Genomic DNA, 14,913 nt, shown 5'->3' with positions numbered 1-14,913 from the left:
CACAAACTAGAGTATACCTACAGTAATGGTGCAGCAGAACTTATTTTTGTTACAAGGTTTGACAAGGTAAAATAGGATAATTGCTAGAGCCTCCTTCATCTTTCCTCCCCACCCCACCCCTCCTTTACTAGACCCCAAAAGTCTTTAGTTTACATTTGTGTGTTTGTTTATCAGGGATTTTAAGAGAGGGAGAGTACAGTTGTCACAGTCTCGGCAAAAGATTAACTGCCAATGGTGTGTTGTCTTTTACAAACTAGCCTCTGACTAACAAATCCTTAAATTAGTTGGAGGAGGTCAATCAGAGTATTGCAACACAAGGTTCAAGGTGGACTTTATAAAAAGGCTTCACTAAGTTAAGGTGAGCTCAAAGATCAGGTAAAATATTAAAGCCATTGGTAGCCAGTGTGGTGTCCTCTGGAAGTTGATATATTGCACCTCCCAGCAGCCTCAGCTGACAAAGCCAATGATCAGGGATAATGGGAGCAACTTTTAGAGGACCACATTGGTTATTCCTGGGTTAAAACATCCTGCAGTGAATTTGAGAAGAGTTTGTTGCTGCCATGCATTGCTCCTATTGGTAGGCCAATCGACTATCGATATTAGTTCATGCCCCCTGACCTTATTACTTTTTAAGAGCAATTTACCTGATTAAGTAACTTTAGTAGTTATAACTGTTTATATTATACTAGTGGTTTTCAGCCCGTTCAATTACGGGCGCTAGAATCCTGGGGTTCGGAGAAGCGCTTGCGCAGCGCTTCTCCGAACCCTGGGACCTGTCCTTGCTGTCGGTGGCAGGGGGACAGGAACGGAGGAGGAGAAAGCACTGCTTTCTCCTCCTCCGTTCCTCTCCCGCAGCCGCCGACAGGAAGCAGACATCCCAGGGTTCGGAGAAGCGCTTGCGCAGCGCTTCTCCGAACCCTGGGACCCGTCCTTGCTGTCGGCGGCAGGGGGACAGGAACGGAGGAGGAGAAAGCGCTGCTTTCTCCTTCCTTCCTCTCCCCCAGCCGCCGACAGGAAGGACGCACGCACTCTCCCCCCCCCCGCCTCCTCCAACCGCCGCTCCTCTCACGGGCCAGGGAGGGTTGTGAGGAGGCCTTCGCCGGCCTCCACCCTCACTTCCCTGACGTGCCCTGCAGTGAGGCGGTGTCCGGCGGGAGCGGCGGTTGGAGGAGGCAGGGGGGGGGGGAGAGTGCGCGCGTGCAGTCTCTGCTGTCCAATCCCTGTATCCCTAGCGCACATGCGCAGTGACCCAGGGACACACGGGACAGCTTGGACGCAGGGACAACTTGGACATTATTATATAGGATACAGTCATGCTCAGAGTAGTCCCGCTGAAATCAATGGATATGACTAATTTGGCTCCATCCATTTCAGCAGGTCTACTCAGACTGATGCTGGAGACAACCCAGTATATGTAACGTGAAGTCACCTTTTGATACCTAACTCCTCCTGGGATGATGGAGCTTGTTGCATAATTATTGGTAACAGTGGCACTTGTAAGAGGTTGTCTAGACAATCCACCACATTCTGGTGCAATCACAGCTGTGCAAGGCACAATTTCAAATTTATAAGCATTGCAATGCCTCCCTTCTTAATTTATTATATTGCTTTGAGGAAACACTTCCTACTCATTATAAATCTCATATCATGCTATTTTGATATTTTCATTTCTCAGAGCTACACTCTTTTCCCATTTGCTCCTTTGAAAGACCTCAAGCTGTCCTCACACACAAGCCGCATCACTTGATTACTCAGCGGCAGCTGAATGTGTGAATTGACTCCAATAGAAGAGTATTGTGTTTGAGGTGCTCACCCACATGCAGAATCATCATTTGATGTTTCACTTTTCAAGTGACCAACATCCATATGCAAGCCAGCCCATAAGAGCAAAACCACCCAATTTTGAACAAATCCCTACAGACCAAGTTTAGGAGCATATTCCAAAACCAATTAAGCTAGCCTAATTTAACTTAGTTTAAATTGTTCTTGAGTATATGGCTAATTCACTGATAAGAATCCTTAGGCTTCAGATTTCTCATCTTAAAAATCTTGTTACTATCCAGCTTTTTCCGAATTAATTTTTCAATTAGGAGACAAACAACGAACACCAAGCACTGGATTAAAAGCACTTGTTTTAATTACGTGATAATTATATATTATCATGTACCTACTACTTTCTTGAGAACAATTAAATTAAAGCCCAGTAGTGGGCCGATTAATATACCATATTTGCAACACCTAAAACCATAAATGTGTGAAAAGATCTTACTATTCCATCCTATCCTTGTTTTAAAGTTAATACGTGTTTCTCTGGGAAGAATACTATCAGTTTTATTGAAAAAACAAATATGCTTTGCCAAAGCATTTCACTGCCACGACTAAAATTGTTCAGCGAATAAGGTAAAACAAATGAACTAAACAGAAGCAATGGAACAGATTTATACACGTCAAAAGAGGAAGCAGAATATTATGTATTAACAGAAAGATGCCCCCACAAAGACAGAGACTGAATTAGTGGCTTTGATTATTTGTGACCTGCTGCTATCCCCCCCCCCCCGCAATGCTGAAGTATTGATCTTCAGCCCTAGAGGTAAGAGAATATTTATACTGTATTATTACAGTGGGTTTTTTGCACTTTTGGAGATGTCCTAGCTAGCAACATTGTCAAACACTATGAAAGGGATTGTATATCAGCTTTGTTAATGTATTTGAAATTTACAAAAGGATGCTTTAAATTTCAGAGATATATATTTGAAATGCAGTTCTGGGACACTTTGTGTATACATATTTAAGAAGAGAGAAAAAGCTTTTACCTGAATGTGCACTCCAGTGGTCAATTGGTTCTAGTATATATACTTGAAAAAAGTGCCATTTCTATATGGCTTTCTATTATTATATTATTATTATTTTCCTTTGGTTTGATACATTCCTTTGTCATCTGTGTTTTTTGTTATTCTGAGCTGAATTGCTACATATAAAGCTGTACCATAAAGCAGGATATTCTGTGTTTGACTAGATGTGCTTGCATTAATAAAATCAGAATTGCTTCAACCAGGCGGCATAGGTCGTTGTCACTTTTTCTGCTCCCGCAAAGTAATAATTCAGAGGTTCCCAGGCCATTTTTCAATGTGTAAAGCAGCAAGCTGCTTGGATGAGGCAAATTAAGAGGTTCTAGGGGAAACCGACAGGGTTGAACCAAAAAGGACTGACGTGGCATCACAGCATAATGAACAAGAGTGTTAGCTGAAGTTTCCAGTTCAAACACAATCTGGGAAAGACAAGGCTCTCACCCTCAGTGCACACCCATTCTCGGTCTCTGACAAAGACAATACTGGCCAACCTTATAAACATAGCTGCCAAGTTCCAGATTGAAAAATCGGGACCAGCAGCAGCGCGGCACCGGAAGTCGCTCCTACGCGACTTCCAGACATGCGTAGAAGTGACTTCCGGCACCACTCTGCCCATTTCCGAAATGTCTGCAGTGCCAGAAGTCGCTTCTATGCACTTCCGGACATGCATAGAAGCGACTTCTGGCACTGCAGCCATTTTGGAAATGGGCAGAGCGGCACCAGAAACATGGCCACCAGCAGGAGCTGCTTTCCAGGGGATTTACAGGAGATAAATCCATTCAGGAGACCAGGGGGAAACAGTAAGAAAATACGGGGGTTTCCCGAGCAAAACGGAGTACTTGGCAGCTATGCCTTATAGGATTGTTGTAACGATTACTAACATCCATTCAGCCTTTAAGCACTTAAGTGTCTCATTTATTTTTTATTATTTAAAAAAAGCTAACCTAATGAAACAGTACTCTTCGCCTGCTGACTATGTCGACAAACGTCCTAGCTAAGGAGATATTTCAGTTTCTGTCCTGTGTGATGGGGTCATGATATAATGCTAATGTTTTGCCAATAGCCACTTCCATACCCTCCACAGCCCCACATGAAAATCAGGACACAACCTGGATGGGGACCTGCGACCCTCCAGATATTGTTGGACTACAACTCCCATAATTCCTGACCACTGGCCATGCTGATTAGGTTATAGTTGTCAGTTCAACAATATCTGGAGTGACACAGGTCCCCCAGCTCTGCCCTACACCATCCAAATCCCCTATATCAGGCATCCCCAAACTTCGGCCCTCCAGATGTTTTGGACTACAAATCCCTGACCACTGGTCCTCTTAGCTAGGGATCATGGGAGTTGTAGGCCAAAACATCTGGAGGGCCGCAGTTTGGGGATGCCTGACCTATATAGTATTACAAATAGGTCCTGAGAAGCATTAGAAAAGCAAACTTTCCTTCCAGCACAGTCAAACAAGGTTGGTTTTAACCCAACATAGAAATCTATGGCTGCAGGCCAACAAAATTAAAGATTTAGAATTACCTTACAAGATGGGGCCCCTCTATTTATTTATTTATTTATTTATTTAGGCTTATTTCTAAACTGCTTATTGTTGAAGTAAGCAGGGGATGGTATAAATAGAAAATAGACTCTAAAAATCATCAGTACAAAGCCTACCAAACTAAAAGAGCACCAGAAGATGGTAATACAAGGCTGTGGAGGCCAGGATTTATGAAAGAGAAGAGCCCAAGTGAAGTGTGAAGGGGCGTTTATAATGGGCTGCAAAACGTCGGCGTTTACACATAAATGGGCAACACTAATTAAAGGCAACAGAGTCCCCAAATGGACATTTTAAAATTTAGGCACCTCATTCGCCCTATGATGTGGCTCATCGCAGGAAGACAATCCGACAAAAAGGCAGGAACAACTGCCGGCCAGGTTGCAATTTAACAGTCCCTGGGAGTGTCCCCATTGGCTGGTTGGGCCTGCTCCCATGGGAACACGCAAACAAGGGTTGGTGGCATTGGCCAATAGCCGTGTGATCTGGCCTGCCATTGGTCAGATCGCTTGCACGATTCAGGGCCTGGCTGCAGCATCGCCCACCCAGGAAGGTGAGTGGACTTACCTGGGCTCTTCATAAAGGAAACTACAGTACAAGTATCCCTTTACTTTGTCAGGAGAAAATTGCTGTTGAAAGGCACCTGCCCTCTTGTATCTTTGGCAGTTGGTTGCCTAGCAACACTGTTTCTATTTGACCCCCCAGGATTCCATAGTCAAGAGTCATAGAATCATACAGTTGGAAAAGACCATGAGGATCATCTAGCCCCTGCAACCAGGAGCTAAGAAGCAGGAGGTGATCGAGTGCCAGGTGAGTTTTGCTGCAGGACAAGTTGATGACAATGGAAACCTCTCCGTTACAAGAGGGAGAATAGTTTGTATATAGCACGAAGGGAAGGGTGTCTTTTATATGCAAGGCAGGTTGTGCAGCAATAAGTCAAGAGCACATGTGCCAGCCTTCTTTGCCCCTACTAGAATTTTGGGAAGCCAACAATCACTGGGGAAAGGATTCAGTCATTTGCTCGCCATAGGCTCAGGACACAAAAGTGTGCCAGAGACTGGCTTAATCACAGAACCTCTTCATACGGAATGTGTTTACCCTTAGTTGTTGGCTTTTAAGTGTGCAACTAAAATATAGTGCAGATGCAATGAACATGTATTTCAGAACCCCTGTGTCCTACTGGTGTATTCATTCAAGAGTCTGGATTAGCTATAAGTGGCTTCCTATTGAGCGTACAATTGGTGTCGAATCCAGGTTACATTATGTGTGAAATAGTTTCTTGTTACATTTGTTTTTCAGTACCAAATACATAAAAGCAAAATGGTATTCAACAACTCCTATCATTGATTGTAGCAGGAACAAACTGGATTTTAATTTCACAAGACAAGTTTTAAGCATTCAGTAGAACAAGGATGAAGTGCACAAAATCCTACATAAAAAGCTGAAGATCTCACATGCCACCAGGCAGACACAAAAAGTAAACTGATCAAAAGTTGTATGTCAATGAGTTTTAATATTTTAAGTTACGCCTATCACTGGAGGAAGATAAAAACCAGAGACATAGACATATAGAATTCAGTGGCTAGAACGTACCTTGAAAGTTAGTTTAGTATATCATGCTGCACTGCTTCAGGACCCAGCAATACTTGCTTATATTATTTAGCTATTAGTTGTATTGCCTAGGGGTGAGTTACCATGCACAGTACACGTGACAGACAGATGTAAGTTATCTGTAAAACTTTAACATATTATTATTATACACTGTGACTGAGGCATTCAGCTAGAGGCAGTTTAGCACCTGAGCAAAACTGACAGAGCAATGATCTACCACATAGCCAGCTAAGAAAACTAGCCACAAACCTTGCAAGTGACTCCATCAAACGCAGAATCAGAGTTCTTCAGTGAACACACCTGCAGGGCAGAAATGTAGTATGCCAATATATCACTAATTTAATCTACAAAAGAGACTAGCCCACAAAAAAGTACTAGCTTGCCTGCCTACATATACAATAATATGAGTACTTAAAGTAACTTTTGCAAAAGCATTTCTGCTTGGTCCCATGGAGCATAATCTGATCTGTATCTACTCAGAAGTCAGTCCTATTGAATTCAGTTGGACTTACTCTCAGGTAAGTGGTCCCAGGACTGCAGCCATATTCACCTGTGAATTTTTCAAGTGTTCATTCTAGAGAATGGTCATGCAAACAGGACCTTGGCCTGGTCGGCTCCTGTGATGGTACTTGTCTTATACCTCTGAATCCCTGAACTTTTAGGTCAGGATAGGTAGCCTGTGACCCATGGCCTAATTCAGGGGTCAGCAAACTTTTTCAGCCAGGGGCCGGTCCACTGTCCCTCAGACCTTGTGGGGGGCCAGACTATATTTTGGGGAAAAAATATGAACGAATTCCTATTCCCCACAAATAACCCAGAGATGCATTTTAAATAAAAGGACACATTCTACTCATGTTAAAACACCAGGCAGGCCCCACAAATAACCCAGAGATGCATTTTAAATAAAAGGACACATTCTACTCATGTAAAAACATGCTGATTTCCGGACCGTCCGCGGGCCAGATTTAGAAGGTGATTGGGCTGCATCCGGCCCCCGGGCCTTAGTTTGGGGACCCCTGGCCTAATTTCATGGGTGGCAAAGAGGGCAAAAGGCAGGGAGAAGGGGTGTTTCCCCCACCAGACCAGATTACTCTCAATAGAATGCAGCCCTCACCAGAGAAAAGGTTGCCTACCTGTTTTAGGCAATGGTGATTCAAGAAGAGGCATTTCTGGGATAAGCGTAGTCTGGTTGACTCTGGAAACCTGCCTTTGAGGGCTCTTTTTCTGTACTTTTACATCTAGTGGTCTCTGCTGTCAAGAAAAGCCTTTCTTCTGCTTAGGCCTTGACCAAACTTTTGTTTCTATAGGCTTCTGAGTAACCAGTTAATTGAGCTCTGGTGAGAAAGGAAGCTCTTACTAACAAGGACGAGATCATGGATTGAGTGCACCTGTGTGTGCTCGTCAGTGATGGCTGTGAGCTCAAGGTCAGTTTGGCTGCCTCCTTGATTCACAGCAATTGTGGATCTGTGAGAATGCACTTACTGAAGTCCTGGAAAGTTAGGGTCAGCTGAGCTTCTGGTTGGTTGGGAAATTCTGATGCAGTTCTTAGGTCATTCTCTAGAACAGGGTTTCCCAAACTTGGGACTCCAGGTGTTTTGGGACAACAATTCCCATCATCCCTGACCACTGGGTCCTGCTAGCTGGGGATGATGAGAGTTGTACTTCAGCAGCAGCTGAAAACCCAAATTTGGGAATCCCTGCTCTAGAAGTATGAATTATCTGCAGGAGCATCCAGTAAGGTCTGGGGGACTCCTAACAACAGGGAGTAGCGGCAGCTTATTTTTGCAAGGTCTGGTTGGTGTTGGACTCAGGTTGAATTTGTTTTGCCGCTTAGTCCAAACAAGATTTCTTACTTCCTGGGTTTGGGCAATCTTGGCATCTACCTCATAAAGTCTTTCCAAGGCTGCATAAAGTGTCCTGCTTTTTCTATTTTTTATTTAACCTGATGGTAAGCAGCTTTGCTGCCCCTCCCTGTGTTTCAGACAAAACTTAAGGAATGGTACAACTGTATCTCCTGCCAGCTTCCATGGCTGCAACCCCCATTCTTCCCCCCTGCCAACTTGTAGCCTCTTTCTGACTTGTCATAATATCACCTCTCAATTCCCTCTACAGCTCTCTTCTTTGGAACAGCCTACAGTAACCTAATCAAATTGCTACTTTCCTTTACCTTTTAAATGTTTCTTCCCTGGGAAAAAGAAAGCAACTCTGTTGGTTCCTTTCTTACAAGAGCACTCTGATAACTAGACCTTGACTGCAAGTTGCGCTCTTGTGTATTTCAGTAAATTTGCTAGTTTCTCTAGTCTAGACAGCTCCGCTGAACAGTTGCTTTTTTTGTCTAGGAGTCAGAATAAGAATCTAGTTCACTTGAGCAAAATCACCCTCAGTTATTCCTGGTCCAGGAGGACTTATTCACAGAACAGTTTGCCCTAAGATTCAATCTTGCCAACTAAATCTGTAGAATGACCTTATTTAGGATACTACAACTTTGACCAAGTCTCTTCTCTGGGAAGTTATTGTTTCCCACTTTTAGAAAAAAGATGTGAATATATGCTTTCAATTGTCTACTAGGTACGTCAGAACAAGCCAGACAGGCTGTGTTGATGCTTTACAATTTGACAAAAAGGGGAATTTAAACACTGGCCATTTATTTGCTGATGAACAGTGACAGAAACGAGACAGTTTGATCCTTGCATACCATGCAATTTACTTTTGATTAACACTGAACAAACAGGGTCTTGTTCTATTTCTCAATGAGTAGAGACAAGTCAAGACGCCTTCTCATAAAAGTTGTAATTAATCCCACAATAAAACACAGCATGGGAGATAAGAGTTCTTCCCTAGGAAAAGCTTTTTTTTTTAAGAGTATTTGCTTGGGGTTGCATTTGTTAAAGGAAACTGAATTCATTTAGGAATCCTAATCTCTCTCATAGGAGATTAACAATTCACAAGTTATCCAGCTGTGAAACCAAAAGGACAGGTATGAGCAACACCAAAAAATGCACAGCAAATACAAGTTCAAGCATTACAATTTTACTTCCATGGAAGCAGATTGTGGGCCTTTGGTAGCTGGCACAAAAAGCTCCCCACGATAATCAGGTTTGCTCTACACATTCAGTGCTGGACTTTGAGAACTGCTGAGCGGTCAAGATCAAACTGATGTATTATGTAGGCTGCTATGGCTTCAACCCTATAATGAGACTATTTGAAATTATTGCTTAGACACCCTTCATTAAAACTATTCTGGGTGGTGTGCAAAAGTGTAAATAAAATTCAATCCACCATAGAAATAACAGTTTTAAAACAGATAACAAAAAGAAATTTTAAAAAACCTAAGTGGGATAAAATATTATTTCAAAAAATACAATATATTATTTAAATTTCCCTTACTTTGGTATAGTGAAGGGAACACCAGGTACCTCACAAGCAGAATAAGCTTGAGAATATGGCGAGCTTCACAGGACCTACAAAGTGGAATCAGCCCTGGGATTTTTTACACTTGTTATTCTCAGCTTCCTTCTTGCTAAATGCTCCACAGCAAAGGAAGGGAAGTTTCAAAAGCAGTTTATGATGCAGCATGAGGGTGGGGGAGTCAGCCAAGCAAAAGTCAAATTCCACAGGCTATTGCAATACATGAGCCTAAATATGGATCCTTGCCAAAGGGATCAAACAGCAAGTTATGTGGGAGTTCTGCAGTTGGCTCTCCCAATGTTTTTCTTTTTTCCTTTAAAAATTTTTTAGGTGTATACATTAGCCCCACATCAATTCATCAACGCAAGAGCCCCCTCCCCCATGGCTCCCAAACTATTAGCTGCAAGGAAGACATACAGCGACAATAACAGGGCCTGGATGTTTTCTGCTGCAGGGACCCCTACCCCTATTGTAGATTTTTCAATCTGGGCTTACTGCCCAAGATTCTCAGTGCAGTTCCTGTGCTGAAAAGCCACCTCCTCCATTGTTTTACTAACATCATTTGTTCTGGAGCAAACATGTTATTGGTCTGATCCAGCTGGTCTCTTATGTTCTTAAAGCAGTTCATCTTCCATCTTCTGTCTTGCTGGCCATTTTCCCAGATACTGAATTGCAAGGCAGTTCTCTAACAGATTAAAGAATCTGGTGTTGGGAAATTTCTTCTACGGATTGGCACTTGTGTGACTGAAAGTTCATTTGGTTGGACATTTCTTATTCAACTTCCAGAATGACACATTGAACATTACAAAATGTGAAATTAAAAGCAAAGAAAGAGTATTGCTATTACGCTGGTGAAAGGTTGTTGGAATGTGGGGGCATTCTTGGAAAACAAAGCCAGGAACTCATAGCATTGATATAGCTCTTTACCCTTGTCCGAAAAGACAGATATGGTATCAGCCTGTGAAGGTATCGAAGAATGAAATCAGTTCAGCTATAGCGGGAGCAAAGTGTAGATAGTTAACCAATAAGGGTGGCTTCCCAACTCCATCTTCAATCCATTATTCTTCTTTATTTGAAATGGGCAGGAAAAACAGCACCCATATCAGATGCCAATTTGATTTAAAAAATAAACAAACCCTGTTGTGACTGTTCTTTGCAGCATCCCATGTAATAGAAGCTATGCACTTGATTTCTCATGCAACTGGATTTCTATGCATCCGATTCCTCACAGAAAAGATCCCATCATCTTCAATCTACAGTCATAACTTGTATCTTTGGAAGTACATGACATTTGCTTTCTTTTTTGCTGGCCACACTACACTATATGCATTCACAACTCACTTTAGGGCTGTAGCACATTGCTTCATGACCTCAAAACAAGAAACCAGTCCTATATTAAAAACACAGTAGTATTCAATTTAATTATAAAGAGAAGACAACAGCAAGCCAACTTGCATTACATTCTCTCCACTTCAGACAAGTTACATTGTTCTTCACAATGTTATAAAGGCAAATTACATGTTTTTTAAAAAGATCAGTGTCCAGAACTATTTTCAAACAGTACATAGTCTTTCAGAGCTAAAAGCTGTATTATTTTCATTGCCCACGAATTCAATTGGCACAATGCTGCCAGTGTTCCTGTCGCAGACCCCATTCGAAACGGATAAGAGACTGCACAAAAGCACAGCTCTGCTTTTCTGCAACTCTTGTTCGTTTCAATGGGGCCTGAGCAGGAGACATTATTGTGCCCAGTGCCAAAAGTAAAATAAAACAGCCCCAAGTTAGCAAGTGATTGCTGTCTTTTCTCCTGTCCCCTCTCCCAAGTGACACAGACTTCAACACTCACCTGAAGAACAAAGGATATCAGAAGTGTAATAACGAGGCAGTGAAATGAACTGCTTATGTTCAAGACAGCATTTCTTTCTACATCCCAAAACATGCAAAAAATAATTATTATTTGGCCAGTAGCTAGGATAAGCAGACAGCATACAAGCTCAATTCATTTACAATCCAATAAAGAACAGCAATGCAATATTATTGTAAACTGTTCAATGTCCTTTCTTTTAAATACCTTAAATACATTTTTTTTGCAAGTTGATTTATGTACCTGATGGTTAATAAGGCGAATTCAGAGATTCTGGCTGCACAACATACCATGGTTTTGTTTTGTTTTTTTGCATATAATTCTCCACAGGCTCTTGCCTCAGGGCTTTATTCTTCCCACGGAATGCATACGTACTTATAGTGTCCCTTTCTTTAAAAAAAAACCTACAGTGAAGCAAGCAGCACAGAATAATGATAGACAGTGGAGAAGGCAGTTTTTCATTCAGTTGGGACTCTTATTCCCACATAATGCAAATCTGAAAAAATGAAAATGTTAAAAGAAAAATCTAGATGCAGAAAAGTTAATATACTCTGTTCTTGTTCCCTTTCCCACAACCCCCCCTTCCCATGCAGTTAGACATGTTAAAAGCAAACTGAAATGCTTCCTTTCACTCAAGTGCCTGATCTGGTGCAATGTGTAGGTAACAGCTGGCCAGAGAAAGATCTTTGAAATCATCTTCAGCAAGAGAGAGGCACTGCATTTATTTTTATTTTTTTAGCTGAGTTATAATTAAGGCTTCAGAACGATGCTGGTTCATAGCAGCTCAAGAGTCTTAGGGTTGCACTGAGGATCGTTTTAACCTATTGCTTCACTGTTAGTCCTGTACGCCTGCTTACGCAGGTGGGTCTCAATCTCCTCTCTGAACACCAGCATCCCAAGGTGAGAGTGAGAAGCCTCATTCATGGCTTTAGACTGAATGCACATGCGATATTGCTCCGGAGTCAGTTCATCGGCACAATGCTTCTCATGCCAGAGATGAAAGAGGCCAGGGACTGGGGTCCTGGCCACAATTAGATCTCCATGCAAGTACTTTCGATAAAGGTGGACATCTTCTCCACCCCAGCCTTTGACTTCCAAGTCAAACCCCCCTGCAATAAATCAGAGACAGGAATCAGAAATGTCGTAATCAAATTACTTCACGAGCAGAGGTGTAGAGAAGATACATTCATTTTCAAGATCATACATCTCCAAGCAATATAAACCAGCAGGACTCACAAGGCTAAAAGATCATCAAAAGCCGAGATCTCAAGTTGCAAGTTACGTAATAAAGGGCAAGTCCTTGTCAGAAGAGCTTCAGATTCTAATCACCTAGGAGTCAACAAAATTTTATGTATGTAATCACTAATGGAGAAGGGCAACCTGTTTAACAAAGATGATCACATCTTATATTTTAGTTGGAATTATTCAACTGTTGTCCTCAGTCGTGAACAGCTTCCAGAACCTAGATCCACCAGAAATCATGAAAAATCTGCATAATGAGTGCAGCCATCATGCTGCTAATTCTTTAGCAGTTATTCACCATTTTTAAACATGAAGATGGCAAAAAATGAAGTCCGAGAACTCTTGTAACTTAAAGATAGATGAAAGCCAAAAAATGGGGAACCCATAACCCTCCAAAGTTTGTTTGACTCCAGTTCCCACCAACCTCAGCCAATGGAAAGGGATTAACAATCTCTGGAGAACCACGTCTTCCCCATCCCTGATATAAGCTAACAATTGCCTATAAGCTCTGCAAAAAAGCTATAGCTACACACACGCTAGTAATCAGGTTCTGATATCATATAAAAATTTATTCCTGAAAGGGAATTATTTCCAGATTCATTAAGGGAAGCTACGAACACACACAAACACCACATATTTTTCACTCCATAGGACGCACCTGACCATAGGACACACTTAGTTTTTAGAGGAGGAAAACAAAACAAAAATATTTTGCTTTCTTGAATTGTCCTAGGCATAGCAGCCAACTCCTAGAGGCCTAGGTGCCTTTGCCCCCCATTTAATATTTGAGGAGGAAGCTTCTTTTGCAAATGGGAAAAGCCCCGTTTGGGGGGGGGGTGTCAGCTCAGACTTGTGCATCTTTTTTGCAAAGGGGGAAAGCTCCATTTTTTAGGATCAGCTCAAAGTTGCTGAGTTTCCTTGCAAAGGGAAAAATCCTGTTTTTATGGGGTTCGACTCACAGTTCTGCAGCTTCTCTAGGAAAGGGACCCATTTCTACAGTTTCCAGACAGATAATCTAATCAGCCAGTCACACGTCTCCCTCTGCAGACAACAACTGAGGCCTACGCAACGGGCTGGGAAGGGAGCTAGCTCTCTTATCTCCCTTCTTGATCTCTTGCAATCAGCTGCTGAACGGGTTCCTTTCAACCTGCTCATTCCCTCTTGTTAGCCTTTAGCTCTTTCTTTTTTTAAAAAAAAGCACAATCTGCTTTTCACCCCTGGGCAATTCGGCTCCAGGGACCATGCATTTGCTCCATAAGATGCACAGACATTTCCTCTTACTTTTTAGGAGGAAAAAAGTGCACGTGCGCGCACACACACAAAATCATATTGCATTTTTCCATGGAAAATACAGGACAGGCAGAGGTTGAGTTCTCACCCAATCTCCACTAGCACATATTTTACAAGAAAGCACTGCCATTGATACATACACTTTCCCATTCAACAATCTCCTCTACCCTCAACTGCAGTTAAAGCAAGCAAAGAAATATTAGTCATTGCAATTCATCATTTAGTTTATTTATTAAAAGCATTAAAAGAATAAAATTCAGTATTAAACACAATACTGCACAAAGAACAGAAGCAGCATAAAATGCACCCTTTCTGTCAGAAAAAAATACTAAAATAATTAGCACAGGTGTACAAGAAGATACAAGTAATAAACTGAGAAGTCCAGATTATAGAAAAACATGAGTTGTTTAAAAGCCAAAAAAAATGTATAATATGAACACGGCAAAAGAGCAATTCCTTGTCAGCAATTGTCAAATTTTGTAATAAAAAGTTTCCTTTAAAAATCAGCAAGAGTTATCTAAGGCCCCAAAACCAAACAACAATCCATGGGAATACACAAAATTAGCAAGACTGATTAATTCTATAGCAAAAGTGGTTTTTCCTATCTCCTTTTCTTTGGAATTGTTTCTGATCTCCCTACCCAAACTCTTGTTCCACTGAATTGGCTTTATTTGTCTCCTCCAGTTATCCCATTCCCTAGGAATTGTTCCTCTTCTTTAGATAACCTAATCCTATGGCACTATGGACATACTCATCTTCCATGGACAGGGAACTAAAAAATCAAGGAGGTGTAGCAGAGTCACACATATTTAGGCTTGGGCTGCCCACAGACAAACAGGAAGTAATAGTAATTTGCCTTAATTAAAAATATGAAGAAAATCTTGGTGCCGTGCTACTGCATTTTTTAAAAGCAGCGTTAATATTGTACAGTAACTAAAGTAAGACATAAAGCTATTACACAATATCAAAACTCAGTTAAGCCACAAGGTGGTGCCAACATATATAGACAAAACTAAGCTGTGAGGCTTGTGCTAGAGTTTTAAATGCTCGAGTAAGAAATCGCATGGGTGAATAACACACACATTTTTTTCCTACAAAG

At 41.7% G+C, this 14,913-nt stretch overlaps 1 protein-coding gene across 2 annotated transcripts in view; it reads right to left on the bottom strand.

Annotated features, from left to right (window-relative positions):
- Positions 1 to 10,813: 10,813 nt before the first annotated feature.
- Positions 10,814 to 14,913, bottom strand: part of CSGALNACT2 (chondroitin sulfate N-acetylgalactosaminyltransferase 2) — a 32,951-nt gene continuing 28,851 nt past the window's right edge. For both annotated transcript variants that reach the window (XM_035138113.3, XM_035138112.3), the window contains exon 8: positions 10,814 to 12,391. In XM_035138113.3, the coding sequence (XP_034994004.1) occupies positions 12,099 to 12,391 (293 nt within the window). In that variant the 3' untranslated portion in view covers positions 10,814 to 12,098. The remainder of the gene's footprint in view (positions 12,392 to 14,913) is intronic.

The sequence above is a fragment of the Zootoca vivipara genome, chromosome 5 (genome assembly GCF_965207765.1).
Source record: "Zootoca vivipara chromosome 5, rZooViv2.hap1.1, whole genome shotgun sequence".
NCBI lineage: Eukaryota > Metazoa > Chordata > Lepidosauria > Squamata > Lacertidae > Zootoca > Zootoca vivipara.
Note: the sequence above shows the minus strand (reverse complement) of the source record. Positions and strands in the feature narration are given on the sequence as shown.